Source organism: Parasteatoda tepidariorum, chromosome 9 (assembly GCF_043381705.1).
Source record: "Parasteatoda tepidariorum isolate YZ-2023 chromosome 9, CAS_Ptep_4.0, whole genome shotgun sequence".
Classification (NCBI taxonomy): Eukaryota; Metazoa; Arthropoda; class Arachnida; order Araneae; family Theridiidae; genus Parasteatoda; species Parasteatoda tepidariorum.
Genome location: NC_092212.1, coordinates 22,540,844 through 22,557,346, shown reverse-complemented (window position 1 = coordinate 22,557,346; position 16,503 = coordinate 22,540,844). Strand labels below are relative to the sequence as shown.

At 30.5% G+C, this 16,503-nt stretch overlaps 1 protein-coding gene across 3 annotated transcripts in view; it reads left to right on the top strand.

Annotated features, from left to right (window-relative positions):
* Nucleotides 1-9,759: 9,759 nt before the first annotated feature.
* LOC107440956 (clavesin-2) overlaps nt 9,760-16,503 on the top strand; it is a 58,635-nt gene continuing 51,891 nt past the window's right edge. The window contains exons 1-2 of one of the 3 annotated variants that reach the window (XM_043048377.1): nt 9,760-9,856; nt 9,961-10,042. Coding sequence is in view for 1 of the 3 variants with exons in the window: in XM_071185137.1 (XP_071041238.1) it covers nt 9,860-10,042 (183 nt within the window). In the remaining 2 variants the exon portion in view is untranslated. Of the gene's footprint in view, nt 10,043-16,503 lie in introns of all 3 variants that reach the window. The other 2 variants (XM_071185139.1, XM_071185137.1) reach the window with 2 other exon arrangements.

The following is a 16,503-nucleotide window of genomic DNA, read 5'->3' as shown; positions in this document are numbered from 1 at the left end:
AATATTTAGATTTTTTTTCTTCAAATTCGTTTAACATTAGGCATTGTTATGAATTAAACTATAAACGATCATGCTTGTTCTTCACTTTTAAAATATAACATCCGTGCTATTTGCTAGCTTACAGCTCTGTTTGTATTCACTTGGTATATTTCACAGTGAGTTTATTGCACATTATTTGATAATTATGTTTCTTTGATCGATTATATTTCGTAAACAAGAACAAAATTAACGTGGAGAGACAGAATAGAGATGTCCGAGCTAGAGTCTGAATTATATCACTTAACTATAAACATTCAATCAACTGTCGTAATTGGTCATTACAGTTACAAAAATTATTTTTAGTCCAGCTTATTACATTTTTACTATAGATTATTACCCTAATCAACTGAAGGGAATTTTATTTTCGACTATGTCAACCTTCATCAATCAAAAGGTACCTCAAGACAGATTCAAGTTAATGTATTTATATACTAGTCATTTGGTATTTAATATTTGTAGTGGTAAGTTACGCCACAAAACAATAAGGATTTTGCTCGTTTTCCTCTGCTCGCAGGTTAAAATTTCCAGTCCGGTAAAACTACCTGTGATGTGAGTCTATGCGAGGCTCACGAGAACTGCAGTGCAGTGGAGGAAGAAGATAACTATATCAAAGGATAAACAAACTTTTTACAGGTAGAAAGACAAAATTTATTTCAGGTCGTATTCTTAAAGCACAAAAAGCGTTATTTTCGTATTTTGTAGAATTTTCGAAGTTTTTATGCAGATAAAACGAAGTTAATTACAGATTTCTTTTGGAAAAAAAACATTAAACACTATATCTTTAGTTAAGACTGTAGGTAGGGCTCTCTGCCTGCCCCTGTCTCCGGAAAAATCGTCTCCCTCCTTACCCTCCCCTGCGGCATTGATTACATCATATGCTAATTGCATGCATAATTTTCCGAAATTGTCATATAAAATAGAAATGTCCGTTTTTTTTTCATCGAAATTTTAGCATTTCCAAATTGTCTATTGAGTTAACGCGTGTACTCAGTTTAATGGTTTGACTTTTTCATTTAAAGAAATCCTTTATAAAAAAAATAGTTCATCTATGGCTTTCCACTAACGATATATTATATACCGCCAAAAAATGAATATTTAGGTTGAATCAGTGAGTTTTTAGGTCGAACAGTTTAGCTGCAGATCTTCGAATCTTAAGCTTCCCGATGTTACCCCACATTTCTCTCTATATCTTAGAAACTAATCGACTAATTTGTTCAACGCTAGTTACGAAATAAAATACTAAGTCTAAAATGGCTTTTTAATGCCAAATATACTAAATATAGTTGAATAAATACAAGACAATAGAAAATAATGTATTTTTTCCTGGTTGAAAATTTAATCATAGAATATTACTTTTCACTATATTTTGGATTTTCAATTAAAATTTCAATTAGTTGAAACAGTTTTTTAATTTAGATTCTTTTAAGAAAAATACCTGATTATAGATTAATTTTTGATTCGCACTTAGATCGTAAGCACTCAATGTTGTCAAAAGCAAGAAATAACAGAATTTCATAATTTAAATTAAATTAATGTATACGACCATTACATTGCTGTGTGGGTGTTAAAATATTTGCTGAGTAAAAATTGGAATTTATTTTTAACCTTTCTGAAATTTAATATTTAAAAATTATTTTTCTTTCTTAGTGCTATCGTTGTGAAAGACTAAGGAAAGACTTTATTGCACAAACCACTTACCAAAGTGCTTTGTTTGCCGTCTGGGGCGTAATAAGGGGTAGTCTTTTGTATTTTTGTTTCATTTTTAAGGATTTTATTACTTTTTTTACTATCAGACCTGGTAACTTTTCAATCTAAGATATCCAAACCATGGTGCCTCAGGGGCTAGAGCGTTTGCATTCCAATGAAATGAACCGGTTCATATCCCAGCGATGACTCGTCGAAACGAATTCCGTACACGCAGCCTTGACGTAAAATATCCTCAGTGGTAGACGAATCATAGGTAAAGAGTCCTCATGCCGTCAGACCAACCATGAGAGGTTTCAGTGGTTTTCCTCGCCATGTAACGTAAATGCGGGTTAGTTCCATCAAAGAGTCCTCCGCGAAGACAAATTCCTTTTAATACTTGATCCATGAGTTCCTTTGTCATCTGGATTAGGTTCGAAGTTACAAGGTTACGGAGTTGAACATTAGTAGTAGCAAAGTCAAAATTGGGTGGACTGTTCAATAACGGTAATAAAATAAAATAAAATTTAAGAAATTTGTTATGAATGCATTTTCTTTAACGATAAATGAATCGTTGAAAGATTTTAGTCTACTCTTAAGCTCCGTCTTTACACGTATGAAAATTTTATAAAGTATGTATGCCAAAGACAATAAAATAATTAAATGAAATATAGTGATCAAGTTACCAAATAATGTGGAGTTACTTGGACAAGCGCTAAGAATTCAATGTATGGCTTTATGTCAGTTGGAAATTAGCTAAAAAACAGATAAAATAAATGTATAGAGCCCAAAGAAAGAAAACAAACGAACCATCCAGCATAACTTTTGATTTAATGATAGTAGGGTAAACCAACCAGTGAAGGAACATTTCATGTATATTGATTAAAAATAAGAATTTGAAAGTTTTTCTTTAGATTGACTGGTAACAATAGCTTACTTCCAAACAACAGGAAGTCATCTAGCAATGTTTTAGATTACCTGGTCAAATAGACTTCTCAAGAAAAATTTTTGAATTTGTTATTATCTCTGCAACACCTTGTTTCTTTGAAAAAATTATAAGGTGAGTGCTTGTATTTATATGTTTGAAGTGGAATTAATTGCATTCAATGGTTTTATTTTTTTCACTGTGAAAAAGAGAATTCAAAATTAAGTTATTGAAGTTACGCTTTATTTTTTAAGCATCATATCATAATAAAGTACTGAGATAAGGGGCTATTTATTCACTGGATCACCAAACGATGAAAAACCAGTGAAGGAACAAGTGTTCCTTTAATGGGTTTTTTTCTAAGTTAATGAAAATAAAAGATAAACTTTAATTTTCTTGTACCTTTAGTGATGTTCCGCATCAAAAGTATGTTAAAAATACGAAAAACAACTTCTAACTAGTGTGGCGTTATTTCGTAAGTACCGAATTTTNAATTAGTTTTGTCAATTTTGTCTAAGTCGGCTACGTCGTTAGTAGGGAGGTCTTGAAGGAATGAAGATGGTGTTAAAGCTCTCAAATCTGGTTCTTCAGACACATAAGTCAAAGGTCTATTGTTCATGATCGACTCACATTCACAAACAAGAGTTGAGAGTTCTTCATGAGTCAGAGATGACCGTCCCAAGTTTTTTCTTAAGAGGTCTTTGAGAATTCCGATTAATCTTTCCCAGAATCCTCCCCACCATGGGGCGGATGGTGGATTGAATTTCCATTGGATTTGGGAAACTTCAAATTCTTTCATGATTTTGTTCCAATCAAGGCGCTTTAAGGAGGCGTTGAGGCCAGTGAAATTGGTACCATTGTCTGAGTATAATATTATATATACATACATAATATTATGTATGCATCTATATACTTTTAACAATTTTTCCAGGCTTTAACCGCCTGAACATCTTTGTCGCTATTGTCTTGTCTCTGACAATCTTAAAACAAGTTAAAATAAGAAGGAAGCGTTTAAATTGTCTCTTTGGCAATTTAAAAAAATGTTGAAATAAATAGAAAATTTAATGACTATTAAAATTCTTAATTAACAAAAGAAAGAAAGAAAGCTAAATATTAACTTTCAAACGGAATTAAAAGCTAATCATTAAAGTAAGGTATGTAATTCACAGTTATAAAAGCAAATTAACAAAGGATAACTGACAAAAAAATTAGCTAACAATTAATAATTAGCAAAAAAACTAGTTAACAGGAAATCACAAAAAATAACAATGTAAAAAAACCAACAGTTAATAACTATAGAAAACAAGCTAACAATTAATAACTAGCAAAAAAAATAATTGTTACTAACTAATGAAAAATTAGTCGAAAGAAATAATTGATCCCTTAATAAACGTGCTTTTGTAGTACATATTATTTTATTTCACATTCAAAATTATTATCACAGACTATTTAACACAGTGTATTATAGGTAAGCAAACACATTTTAAACTAATTTTTTTCTTTGTGTGACGGCAAATTTCGAAATCGTTAAAAGTGTGCCGCCGCCAAAAAAAGGTTGAGAATCACTGATCTAAAATATTTGTAAAAAAAAGTTCCTTTTTTTTGTATTTTATATATATATAACAGTACGGTCCATTAAAAGTAATCCTATAGCATGTCGCAATATATTCTGAGTTTTCTATAATATGATCTTTAGATCAGTTAAAAAAAAAGAAAGCAATTTTAAAGTTAAAGATTTGATTTTAAACTAGTTAAAGAATGTTTAAAATTTCGAATAAATTATGTAAATCCTGTAACAGAAATCAATGACGATTTTCAATATTTTCGTATTATCGAAAATAATTTATTTTTAAGGGTCCCTTTCTGAAGTATCTCATTGAGCCCTCCCAGTACTAATTTGATTTTATTATTTTCATGCAATTTTATTTTATAATTAGAAAAGAAACAAAGAAAAAATACATTCTTTATTATATATATATATACACACATTCTAATATTCTCAAAAGTAATGAACCAATGAAAAACTTAATCAAGGTTAAAATAATAACTATAAAAGGATTTTAGTTTCAACATCAGAGATATAGTTTATAAATAATCTTGGCAACGATTCTGAGAAATGCCTTAATATTTACTTCACTTTAATTCGTTTCTAAGTAAATGGCTTTCAAAATTTTCAATGCTTTTAAAATAACCTTCATTAAGTCACTCAATATGAAGGGATTTGCGAAAGCTCTTTAAATCTTGTACCTAAATTTTCAACTAATTGAAATGCTGTTTAAATAATTATGATAAATAGAATAAATTTAAATCTCAGATATTTGTTTAATTATTTAGTTATGTTTAAATTTGGCCAGTGCCACCATTGTGAGAGTCATCAAAAATTTAAGTAGTATATAAAGGAGTTAAAAAGTGCAAGGATAACTAAAGCAATAAATACAGGATCGATTGTAAAAACTGACGATATATCTAGAACTGATCCAGAATTGATTTCCACTCTATTATATAAAGAGACTAGCAAAAAAAATATTTTACCAATGAGAGCCAAATTGGCAACACACTGAACGTAATGTTTTTAGCGCCACCTTTCGGCAAAAAGCTTAACCACTATAAGATATAATTTTGTTTTATTAAGATATAAGTTATTTCTAAGATTGATTTTAAGATAAGTTATTTTTATAAAGTCAAATTTAAAAAAAAAAAAGAAAAAATCATAGAAGTCAAAATTGACTTAGATTTCGCCAAGAGGCATTTCCAACTATACTTTTACTAGATTACCCGCTATGAGATAAGTAAATAAATTCGAATATTCTACTTTCATAAAAATATTTGCCTCGTGCTAGATTGAGGGGGTGGTCGTCAGATCTCTGGGAGGCATTTAATCTCCGACTGCAGATTTTTAACGCACGTAACCTATATAGTAAATGACACTACATTATTTTAAATATTTATTAAAAACTTTTTTTTTCTTCTCAAATGTTAGACAGGCGATGTTTTTTTAAATTGTGGTAGCAGTAAAATTCCATAAAATAATGTCTCTATTATATATACTCAGTCAGTGGAATAAAATTTTTTTATCCGTTTATGAAATAATACAAATTTTCTTCCGAAAAATAAATTTCGAAAGTTTTGTTTCATATGAAATTTGAAATAAATTTATAAATGAAGTCTGTAAACTCTCCTTTTTTTCTCTGTACGCTCCTCCCTCTTCTGTTCTGTAGCCTTCATTTAACAACCATCTCAACTTTTAAGTTCACATCTACCAATGTTCAACTCCATAGCTTGTAACTTTGAACCCAATTCAGAAGACAAGGGAATTTGCCGTTGTGGAGGACTATTTGATGGAACTAAACCGCATTTACGTTACATAGAAAAGTAAACCACGAAAACCACCCATGATTAGCCCGATAGTAAAGGGACTCTAACCCATGGTCCGTCTACCACTGAGGATATTTTACGTGAGCATTGTGGTGGGAGCGAGCTGGGTGCGGAATTCGTATTTACCTCTCAATGAGATGACATTTTTGGGTAAAATGGGATGAGTTGTTGGAATTGAATTAAAATTTTTCTAAATAGGCAAGTGAGACATTGTTTTCGTTGTATGTTTTTACTCTGAAAAGAATGAGACCCATGGGTTGGAAAATGCACTTTACACGTTTAGATAGCAAAATAAAAATTGTACATATGTGCATGTGAAAATTAATACTTTTTGTGTCAAAAGTAATGTTTTTTTATGTATAAATATTTACAGCTTTGGAATTGTTCGTTCTATTGACTCGTACATAGTCCCGTTTGATTAAACCCTTCCTTCTCGCTCCCGTGAAAATGACGGGGTGAGGTTTCGCCCCTTATTTCTCGCTCCCGTGATATTCCCGGGAGTGTTCAGTAGTAACGCGCCAATAGGAATAAAACTATTTCATTTATTTTGCTCTGAAAGCAATTTATTTCTCATTTTACACACCAGATGGCAGTCCCAGGATATTTTTAAGGTTATATTAGATAGTTAGTTTATTTTAAACTAGATGTCAGCACTAATCAAATACGTGTATAAAAAAATAGGCACTTTTANGGGTTGGAAAATGCACTTTACACGTTTAGATAGCAAAATAAAAATTGAACATATGTCAAAATTAATACTTTTTGTGTCAAAAGTAATGTTTTTTATGTATAAATAGTGACAGCTTTGGAATTGTTCGTTTTATTGACTCGTATATAGTCCCGTTTGATTAAACCCTTCCTTCTCGCTCCCGTGAAAATGACAGGGTGAGGTTTCGCCCTCTATTTCTCGCTCCCGTGATATTCCCGGGAGTGTTCAGTAGTAACGCGCCAATAGGAATAAAACTATTTCATTTATTTTGCTCGGAAAGCAATTTATTTCTCATTTTACATACCAGATGGCAGTCCCAGGATATTTTTAAGGTTATTTTAGATAGTTAGTTTATTTTAAACTAGATGTCAGCACTAATCAAATACGTGTATAATATACGTGTATAAAAAATAGACACTTTTATGACCGTTTTCATGAAAATTAACCGATCGTTAAGGGGTTAAACTAGGAAAATAAAGTCTAATTTATTTTGATGCATGTTCAGTTTCGTAAATATATACAAGTACAAAATTTTAATTTTTGTACTTAAAATCCTTATAACTTTCAAAATATTAGTCCGATTGTCTCGAGATTGGTTTCCTTCAATTTAGAGAGAAAAAGAACGTGGCCTCATTGGCCTTAATGAAAGAAAAGGGAAAGCTTACAGAGGAGAAATGAAGGGGTCTTAGCTATTTATAATGACATAACGAAGTTTTCTATCAATTATAATTTTTTTTTAAGAAACAAAATTTTTTTTATTTAATTACTGGCCTAATTATCATAAATATACTTAAATGAAAAAAATATCAAAAATATCTTTCTAATAAAAATTGTTTGATGTGTTTTTTTCATTAGCTGTAAATACATTCACTGGTTATTCAGAGCACGTACTAAATATAAAAGTGCTTGAATTATTTTTTATGTAGTTTCATTAAAAAAATGCCTTTTTTATCAATTTTTTTTAAACTATTACGATAGAATTACGCTTTCTATTAATTTCACATTAACTATATGATCTGCAAAAAATAGGTAATCCTCAATACTCATTACTTATATAAAGGATCATAGTTACTTGCATAGCTTCTCATAACTAATTTCTTTCAATTTAATAAATTATAACTATATACAGATTCTATAAATAATAAACTAAATATGAAAGCTTTAAACATTTTGTCTCTCACTTACGTTAAAAATTAGAAAATTAGATTATATTAAAGACTTCAAAAATTTTTCGCTTAAAATTTAATTTTGTTTTGTTATTTTCATATTTTTTGTTTTGTGTTTGTAAGTTTGTGGAAAGAAGACGAAGCAGCAATAAATTTCACTTGCGACACTTAGAAAACAAATGAGACTTGTATTGGTATTTGGCACATAGTTTGAGAATGAAACTTGTACACTCTAGCTTATTAGAAAGTGGCCGAAATGTTTCTTAAGGATAGATTCTATGTGGTGATAAAATTTCGATAACTTCTGTTCGTTGCGGTCAGAAAATAATTTAAGCCAATTTTCTGATGAAGTAAAAATCTTCAGTTGAGTTTTGAGCACTGTACTTAGTGAGAAAGTGTTGGAGAGATTGACAATTAATTTACTTTTAGCGATACTGTAGGTATAATTCCTACTCGACATTCTTAAAAAAAGGAGCAAAGCTTTTTAACTCATACAAGTACAAAGCTTTAGTTAAAGTTTTAGAATCCTACCTATTCGGGAGATCAATAAAATTTCGATTAAAAATAAATTCTGCTTAAAGTCATCAGGAAACGCTAGAAACTTGAATGCGTTGTGATCAGAAACATTTCAAGAGGTTAATTGGTCTCGCTAGTCGCTAATTAGTCGGAATTTTGACGATCAATTCTAATAAAGACAATAGTTCCTGTTTCTCTACCTTAAACATCTCAACTTCATAAGAAAGTGAGCAAAATTTCGATTCCAATATTTTAATATCACAGACACGATCACCAGTAATCACTGGTATTCGAACCCGGTTCACCTCACTGGAAAGCGAACGCTCCATCTCCTGTGTCACCACATCTCACAATGGGCTATTGGCGACGGTCTGTGAAACTTCTTTGAGGGTGATCAGAAGACATGCCATCGCAATTTTGATCTTCTGTAGATGCGATTGCTTCCCACCTTTGTATTCCGAAGACCTACAGGCGAAATCTATCATTTTACGGTAGAAAAGTTTTACGAAGATCGATCCCGCGGCTCCTTCGCATACCAATCAAATTGATCACCCACCCGCTCACTGACCGGTGCCAGTGATGTTTGACTTCGGTGTCTACAGGAAATCGTGTCCTTGTGATCAGCCAATTGTGGGATAATACAAGGGAGGGAAACATTCTTATAGCATCCTTTTCCTTCTTAGTTGTTTGTCTCCACAACACCCCATTATACCGTTTTAATAATTCTCATTTTCAACCGAAGGAGAGTCGATAATTATTGAAGTTATTAATGTCGAGATTATTATCAACAAAGATAACCATCCAATGAGAATATATTGCGGAAATTTTCTACAATGACATCAGCGTGAATGTCGAGACGATCGTCATTCCTATGGAACGAGAGCCAATGGATTTTCAACCGATGGAAAGTCGATAATTATCGAAGTTATCGATATCGAGATTATTATAACAAAGATGATATCAACAAAGATGGAACGAGAGCCTTGAACAAGTTGTCCATCAACCCCTGTGGTGAGCAACAACAACCTAATGGTCTAAGGTAAATAATAGTAGAAGCATTCTGTGAAGCAAAAATATCAAGTTCAAAATAATAGAACCGTTAAGTACAAGTACAGTGGTCAGAACTTGAACCCACTACTATAAAAATACAAACTACATAAAAAAAGTAACAAACTAATATTAGATTTCCGGTATTGTGTTGTATTTTATGTGATAAAGTCAACACAACAACGCCTAGATTATGTTGTTGTTATTTCTTCTAGCACATTGAAATAGATTATTAAATATATCGAGAGTTTTTTTTAAAAATTAGATACATGATAAATGAACCCGATAATATTGAAATTCTGACATCACTTGGAAGCTAATTTACAATACAGTGGCCTATAGCAACTGGTGCTCATTTTTCGGCGATATTTCTCTTGGCTGTAGTTGGTTGCATTTGTAATGCAAGTTTTCATTTCTTTTAAAATCTGTTATCTGAACTTTTTAAAAAAAAACCCGTCTAGAATAAAGTTTTTTTTTAATTATTTATTTATTTATTTAAGAAACTGCCAAACTAGAGAATGGGTCGTTAAAAGCAGCTGGATAGGAAAATCGGCATCTGTAATCGGTTCAAACTTTATCAAGGTAAAATCTTCTATTTATGTTTTACTGCAATAGATTTTGCTCATTACTTTTTTTTCAATTTTTTTCTTGCTTTTTTAAAGAACCTTGTGCGATTAATTTGATTTTAATTCAAGTTTTGTTATGTCGAACACCAGTTAAATATATTCGTTATCCATTTCTGAAAAGATTAAAATTTCAAAAAAGTATTTTTTTGTTATATTACGTAGTTAAAGCCTATTAAACTGAAATGTCAAAAAGCGGACATAAAAAAATATTTGAGGGCCATTTCTTAATGAATTAACGATGTACTTGAATTTTGTAAATCCGTTCTTAAAACTTAAATATCCCTTAATTAATCGCAATAAACTTAAACCTTTAAAAAATTTAGGTCATAGAGCAATGTGCTTGAAAATTAGGTCATAAAACAGTTAAAAATACAAATTTAAAGCATTTTTCTTTTCATAATTAACATGATTATGAACTCGATAATAAGTTAATAATAAAAATGAAATATTGATTCTTGATTGAAGACAAATATAAAGCTAACCAAACTATTATACCCCAATTATAAATAAAAAAAAAAGGCTTAGATTTTCTTTTAAAAGGATAATATGAAAAACAAATGTTTAATATGCTTTAGTGAACTTAGATATATATTTTGAAAGGAAAAGTAAGTTGTTTAAATATTGATTTTTATTATCGCAAGAATAAAATGTATTCATGAAAAATAGGATATTTTATCTTTGACGTTTAAGACTTTAAAGATTTATTCAGAGTATTTTCTGTTTAAATTGAAAGTTAAGGTATGATTTTCTTACTTTTCTTTCTTCTTATTACAAAGAGGATCTTCAAATTATGAATTATGTTGGTAATGACTTAATATCTGATTAAGCTAAGTTTTGACAAAAAAATTTCATTAATTACTTTAAAAAATGTTTTCTAGAAAGATGATTTTCGGAAAAATGTTGTTTCGAATAAGATAAACTTTTCAATAAAATAAACACCCTATAAATTTTGTTTTAAAAACAAATGAAGCATTTTATATGAAGTATTGATGAAGTTAAAAAAATAATTTCTAACTTGCATTATGCAGCACTTTATTCAATGTTTTGCAGGCTATACACGTTCTTTTGATTAATAACTAAAAACTGTTTAAAATTGTAAATTTATTTTATAAATCAAAACCCATTTTTGCATAAAGTAAGAGAATCTTAAATGTAACGTCACTATAACGATTGTTTATTGGTATTTTTTATTCATTATTCGTTGATGTTACAATTCGTCATCCTCCTCATATTTTTATTTTTATAACCTTCGTTGAACAGACGATACAATTTTGAGTTTACAACTATGAATGTTCAACTCAATAGCCTTGTAATGTTAAACCAAATCCTGAAGACAAAGGAAATCCTGGATAAAATATTCGTAGAAATTAGCCATCGTCAAGGACTTTTTGATGGAACAAAATCGCATTTGCGTTACATAGAGAGGAAAACCACGAAAACCTCTCACGTTAAGCTTCACGGCAAGGGACTCATACTCTGAAGATATTTCAAATCAGCACTGTGGTCGATGCGAAACGGGAGTAGAATTCGCATCAACCATCTGCTGGGATTCGAACCTGTGTCACCTTGACTGGGGGACGAGTGCTCTATCCTTTGAATCACAGCTCATCCTAATCATATTTTATTATATAAGCGTCGTTGCAAAAACGACATAATTTTTAGGTTTGCGAGTGCTAATGTACAACTCAGTAGCCTTGTAGTTTTGAACCCATACCAGAGGACAAGGGAACTCCTGGATCAAGTAACGGGAGATATTTGCCTTAGTGGAGGACTTTTTGATGGAACTAACCCCCATTTGCGTTACATGGAGAGGAAAATCTCGTAAACCTCCCGTGGTATTCAAACCAGGTTCACCTCATTGGAAGGCGAACGCTCTCGCCCCGGAGCCATCACAACTCTGACTCATCTTACTGAAATTGTCCCGCAGTGGACTGATCGTTAGGACACGGTTCCCAGCAGATCACCGAAGTCAGGCATCACTTGCTACGGTCAGTGTGCGGGTGGGTGACCACTTGGATCAGCCTGCGTAGGGACCGAGGGTGTGCGGTATTGGTCCTCGTTAAACTGTTCTATTGTAGAGTACTCAACTTCGCGCGCAGGACGTCGGGCTACCGAAGCGGGGGTGCCATCCCCTCTGCAGAGGATCAAAATTGTGATGGCATGTCTTCGGATCATCCTCAGGGATGTTTCCCCGACCGTCGCCAATAGCCCATTGTGCAGCTCTAGTGCGACGTAAATGAACAACAACATCATACTGAAATTATTTTTCAAAAGTAATAAATAGGTGTTGTAACTTTTGAAGCGGCAAGAAAATTTTACAACCGCTAACACTCCTTTGATCACTATAATTAATCAGGTAGTTGAGAATTTACGATTTATGCTTGCAAACTTACAGTTTTTGCTGAGGTTAGCCACCATCTTCTATAACTAAAAGCCTCCACTCTGTTTCTGAAAGGTACTCTTATAAGATCTCTACGTAAACCAGTTTACACAACAACTATTTAATTAGAAATATAGTAAAAACAAGAAAGTTTTGACAAATATATAGGCTTTAAAATCTATTTAATTAATGAATATGATTGGTTTGCCTTACTTCATTGTCATTTACTGCAAATTAATTGATCAATTTTATAAATATTGAAGTAAGAAAAATTACTTTCAGGTATTTTCATATTAGATGTTCAGTACCTAAGCGCAGTTGGCTTACTTTTTAAATAGTCTGCGCAGACTTTTTATAAGAAACCGTGTGATGAAAGAAGTAAGCAGAACTTAGTTATGGCAAATTAAGAAAAGCTAATTCGAAGAACACCGTGATAATAATAAAAAAATACTCATAACAAACAATATTTATTATAAAAAAATACTGACAATTGAATGCACTTTCATTTAACTGCTTGCAAGTAGTTCAACTCTTTCAGAGAGCTTCACTGATAAGAAATCGCCGTTTTCAGTAAAATAATTACTCTCGAAAATAATGAAAAAATATGTATGGATAATTAGTTAATCACAATTACGAATCGTATCCAGCAAAACTTATTTACAAGATACTGTGCGCTAACGTCTACAACAGCTTCTTATACAGTGGAAATTGTTTCAAAATTAAATAAAATATGTTAGAAACTGGGTCGTGACGTTATTGTAAGTGAGGAGGAGAGCTTTTTTTCTGGTATATTTTGCTGTAGGATTGTTTAGACCCTATTTTATGGTAAAATTTGGCTTCAATTTTTAAATTAAACTTAAAAGGCACAAGATTGTGGTTTCAAAATCTATAATATTAGCTACGGTCATTGCAATTATATATATATTTTTTTTTTGTTATACAATATCAATTATTTTTTCAAAAATGGAATGATATTTAATTTTTTAGCGGATTTATAATGTACTCAAATTCATATCATAATGTATTTATAACACTCTATTTATATATTATAAAATCCTATTTATATATTATTATATTATTATTATTATAATATTTACATTTTTACCACAATATTATTTAAAATTTCAGTGGTTAACTTCAACTACTTTTATTACCGTATTAGATTGAACTGGATAATATCTGCTTACTATATTACAGTACAGAACCCGTTATCCGGAAATCAGAAAACCGGAAAACCAAAAAACCGGAACGAAATTCGATAAATTTTCCCGCCATTTTTTTAAAAAAATGTTTTTTTCCTCATAAGATTTTAGGATTTTTCTTTCTTTTTTTGAAAGATGTTTACCTTACCATCATTTTGGAAATAATCATTAGTGTATTACTCCATCGTTTTTTCTTCTTTTTAAGATTATTTCCAAAAAAAAATTTTTTTTAGTTGGGTTTAACAATAAAAAAAGCTGCTTTTTTTAGCGATTCAGAAATCCGGAAAAATCAGTTATCCGGAATAGCGATGGGAATAGCGATGGTCCCGATCGTTCCGGATAATCGGTTCCCTACTGTATTACAAATCGTCTGTGACTTTTTAAATATGGACATAACTAGAAATACATGTTTACGAAAAGGGACACACCTCGAAAGGTGGGTTTACAAAAAAAAGACACGCCCCGAAACGTGTGTTTATGAAAGGGACGCAGCTTGAAATGCGTGTTTACGAAAACGGACATAGATCAAGGGCGCCGGCAGAATAATATAAAAGGGGGTGCAACCCTCTAACAAACTAACGCAAAACAAAATGCAAAAAGAAAAAAAAAATGTAAAATTTTCTGTTATTGCATTTTGTTTTGGTATTACATATACTTTCATCTGTTAGTTCTTTTCAAGATACATTTCTTCATTGTTAACAAGATATTTAAAAAAAAAAAAGTACGAATTTCTTGTACTTGCAAATTTTGCCACAAGAAACTATTGATGGCGTTGGCATGGCTATTGACTTTGAAACTCAAATAGCTACAAACAGTAGTTTCGTATACTAACGTGTTTGTGCACGCTTAACATTGGTATTTACTGTGTTGATGAAGTTTTGCAGTTGTGAAAAGTCAGTTTGTGTTATTATACACCTTTGTTAAACTAAATAACTAATAGAAAATATAATATTATTTATATTTTCTTAAATGAAATTTAAAAATATAGCTTAGATATCTGCCAAGTTTGAACATGCTCAGCGTGCATAAGAAAAGAATCAAAGATGACTCAGAATTCATTGAAAAAGTTATAAACAGATTTGGGCCGCAAACAAGACGATTACAATTCTTGTTTGATTAAACAATTTTTTAATTGTTATGTGTCAATTATTTAATTATTTGTTTTGGAATAAAAATATTTATAACAAAATTGTTTTTCTGTATCGCTTTAATTGTTAAAAAAAAGAAAGGAAAAAAAATCCAGAGGGGTACAAGTGCACCCTCTTGCTTCCCGCTGCCGGCGCCCTTGACATAGCTCGAAATATATGTTTACGAAAAGGGAGGCAGCTCGAAATACGCGTTTTTACGAAAAGGGACACAGATCAAACGGAGAACACAAAATACAGAAAAGTATTTTGTATACGGAAATACACAAAAGTATTTTTTTTAAAAAAATACTAATTCAATAAATTGTACCCAGTGACTAAGATTATTAAGATTACTTAGTTAAGAGAAAAAGAACAATACTCATAAAACGGAAACTTCGAAAAACGGAATCAAATGCCATATTCATTTTCTTAAAACTCATTTTGAGCTGTGTCATTTTCATAAACACGTATTTCAATTTACGTTCAGACTTAAAAGCTCACCGACTAAATTTGGGACGTATTTCCAAAAATGAATTATCATGTGCTGTTTGTCATTTCAATTGATAGACGTATTACTTTATTTATTCTTTTTTTTGTATAATTTAAAATTGAGAAACAATATTAATTTAATTGCTCTAGAAATATTTGATAATCGTAGTTTTAGATGCGTTAAATTCTTTTATTTTTTCAAGTGACTTCATTCATTCATTTTTCGAATTTTTTTTTCTTCTAAAAAATGTGTTTGCTCGGTTTTATTTGTATTTTAAACTAAGCTTCAAGAAAATTGTCGTTCTTTGATTATTAAGAATATTCATTTAAATATTTATTTTAATATTGTTCTCATAATATTTGTTCTTGTAACATACTGTTGCAGTAAAAATAAATATTGTAATAAAAACTGTAAGTAGCTTAAAGATGTCTTTCAAACTCCAATATAGATGGCAGCACTAAAACTGTTTCCCAATAAAACTTCTGCTACATTAAAAAATAATAATACATGAATAAAATAAATAGAAAAATGTAAATTGGAGTAGTCAATATTAAAAGAGCAAGTTTTCATCCTTTTTTAAGTTTTCTGAACTGAGTTTTGTGATAAAAATATTACTACCCAAAATTTCGATTCATTTTTTATTAATTTTATTCCTTTTACAGACATAATCTATAAATTTTTTTAAAATCAGATTTAATTTTTCCTTAAACCCTCCTTCATTGAATTAAATTGAACATTTGGAAATGTATTTTAATTTCCGTGGTTATGTAAAAAGTGTGTGAATTACGAATACATTTAAGTGTATAGAAAGTTTCCATCTCACATACGAAAGATGGAAAGATAGTAAAAAAGTGTCTGAAGTTTTAGTTATTAATGCGAAAACATTTAATTAATTTTACTGAGTATCTGTATAAAAATTACATTATGGCATTAAAAAATATACATGAGAGCTTACTAAAATATTATTTAAAACTTAAAAGATTTTCAATCGTTAGATGGCATCACTAGAGCATTCGCCAGTTCACTATAAGTTTTACTCAAAAAATAAATAAATAATAAAATAAATAACTTAACAAAATAAAAATAAATAAAATAAATAAGATAAATAAAAGGAAAAGAAGGAAAGAAAGAAAGGGGAGGAAAAGAAAAAAGGCAACATTCAACCACACTTAAATAATGTTTCATATATATATATTTTAATTGTTAAAAAAAAAGAAA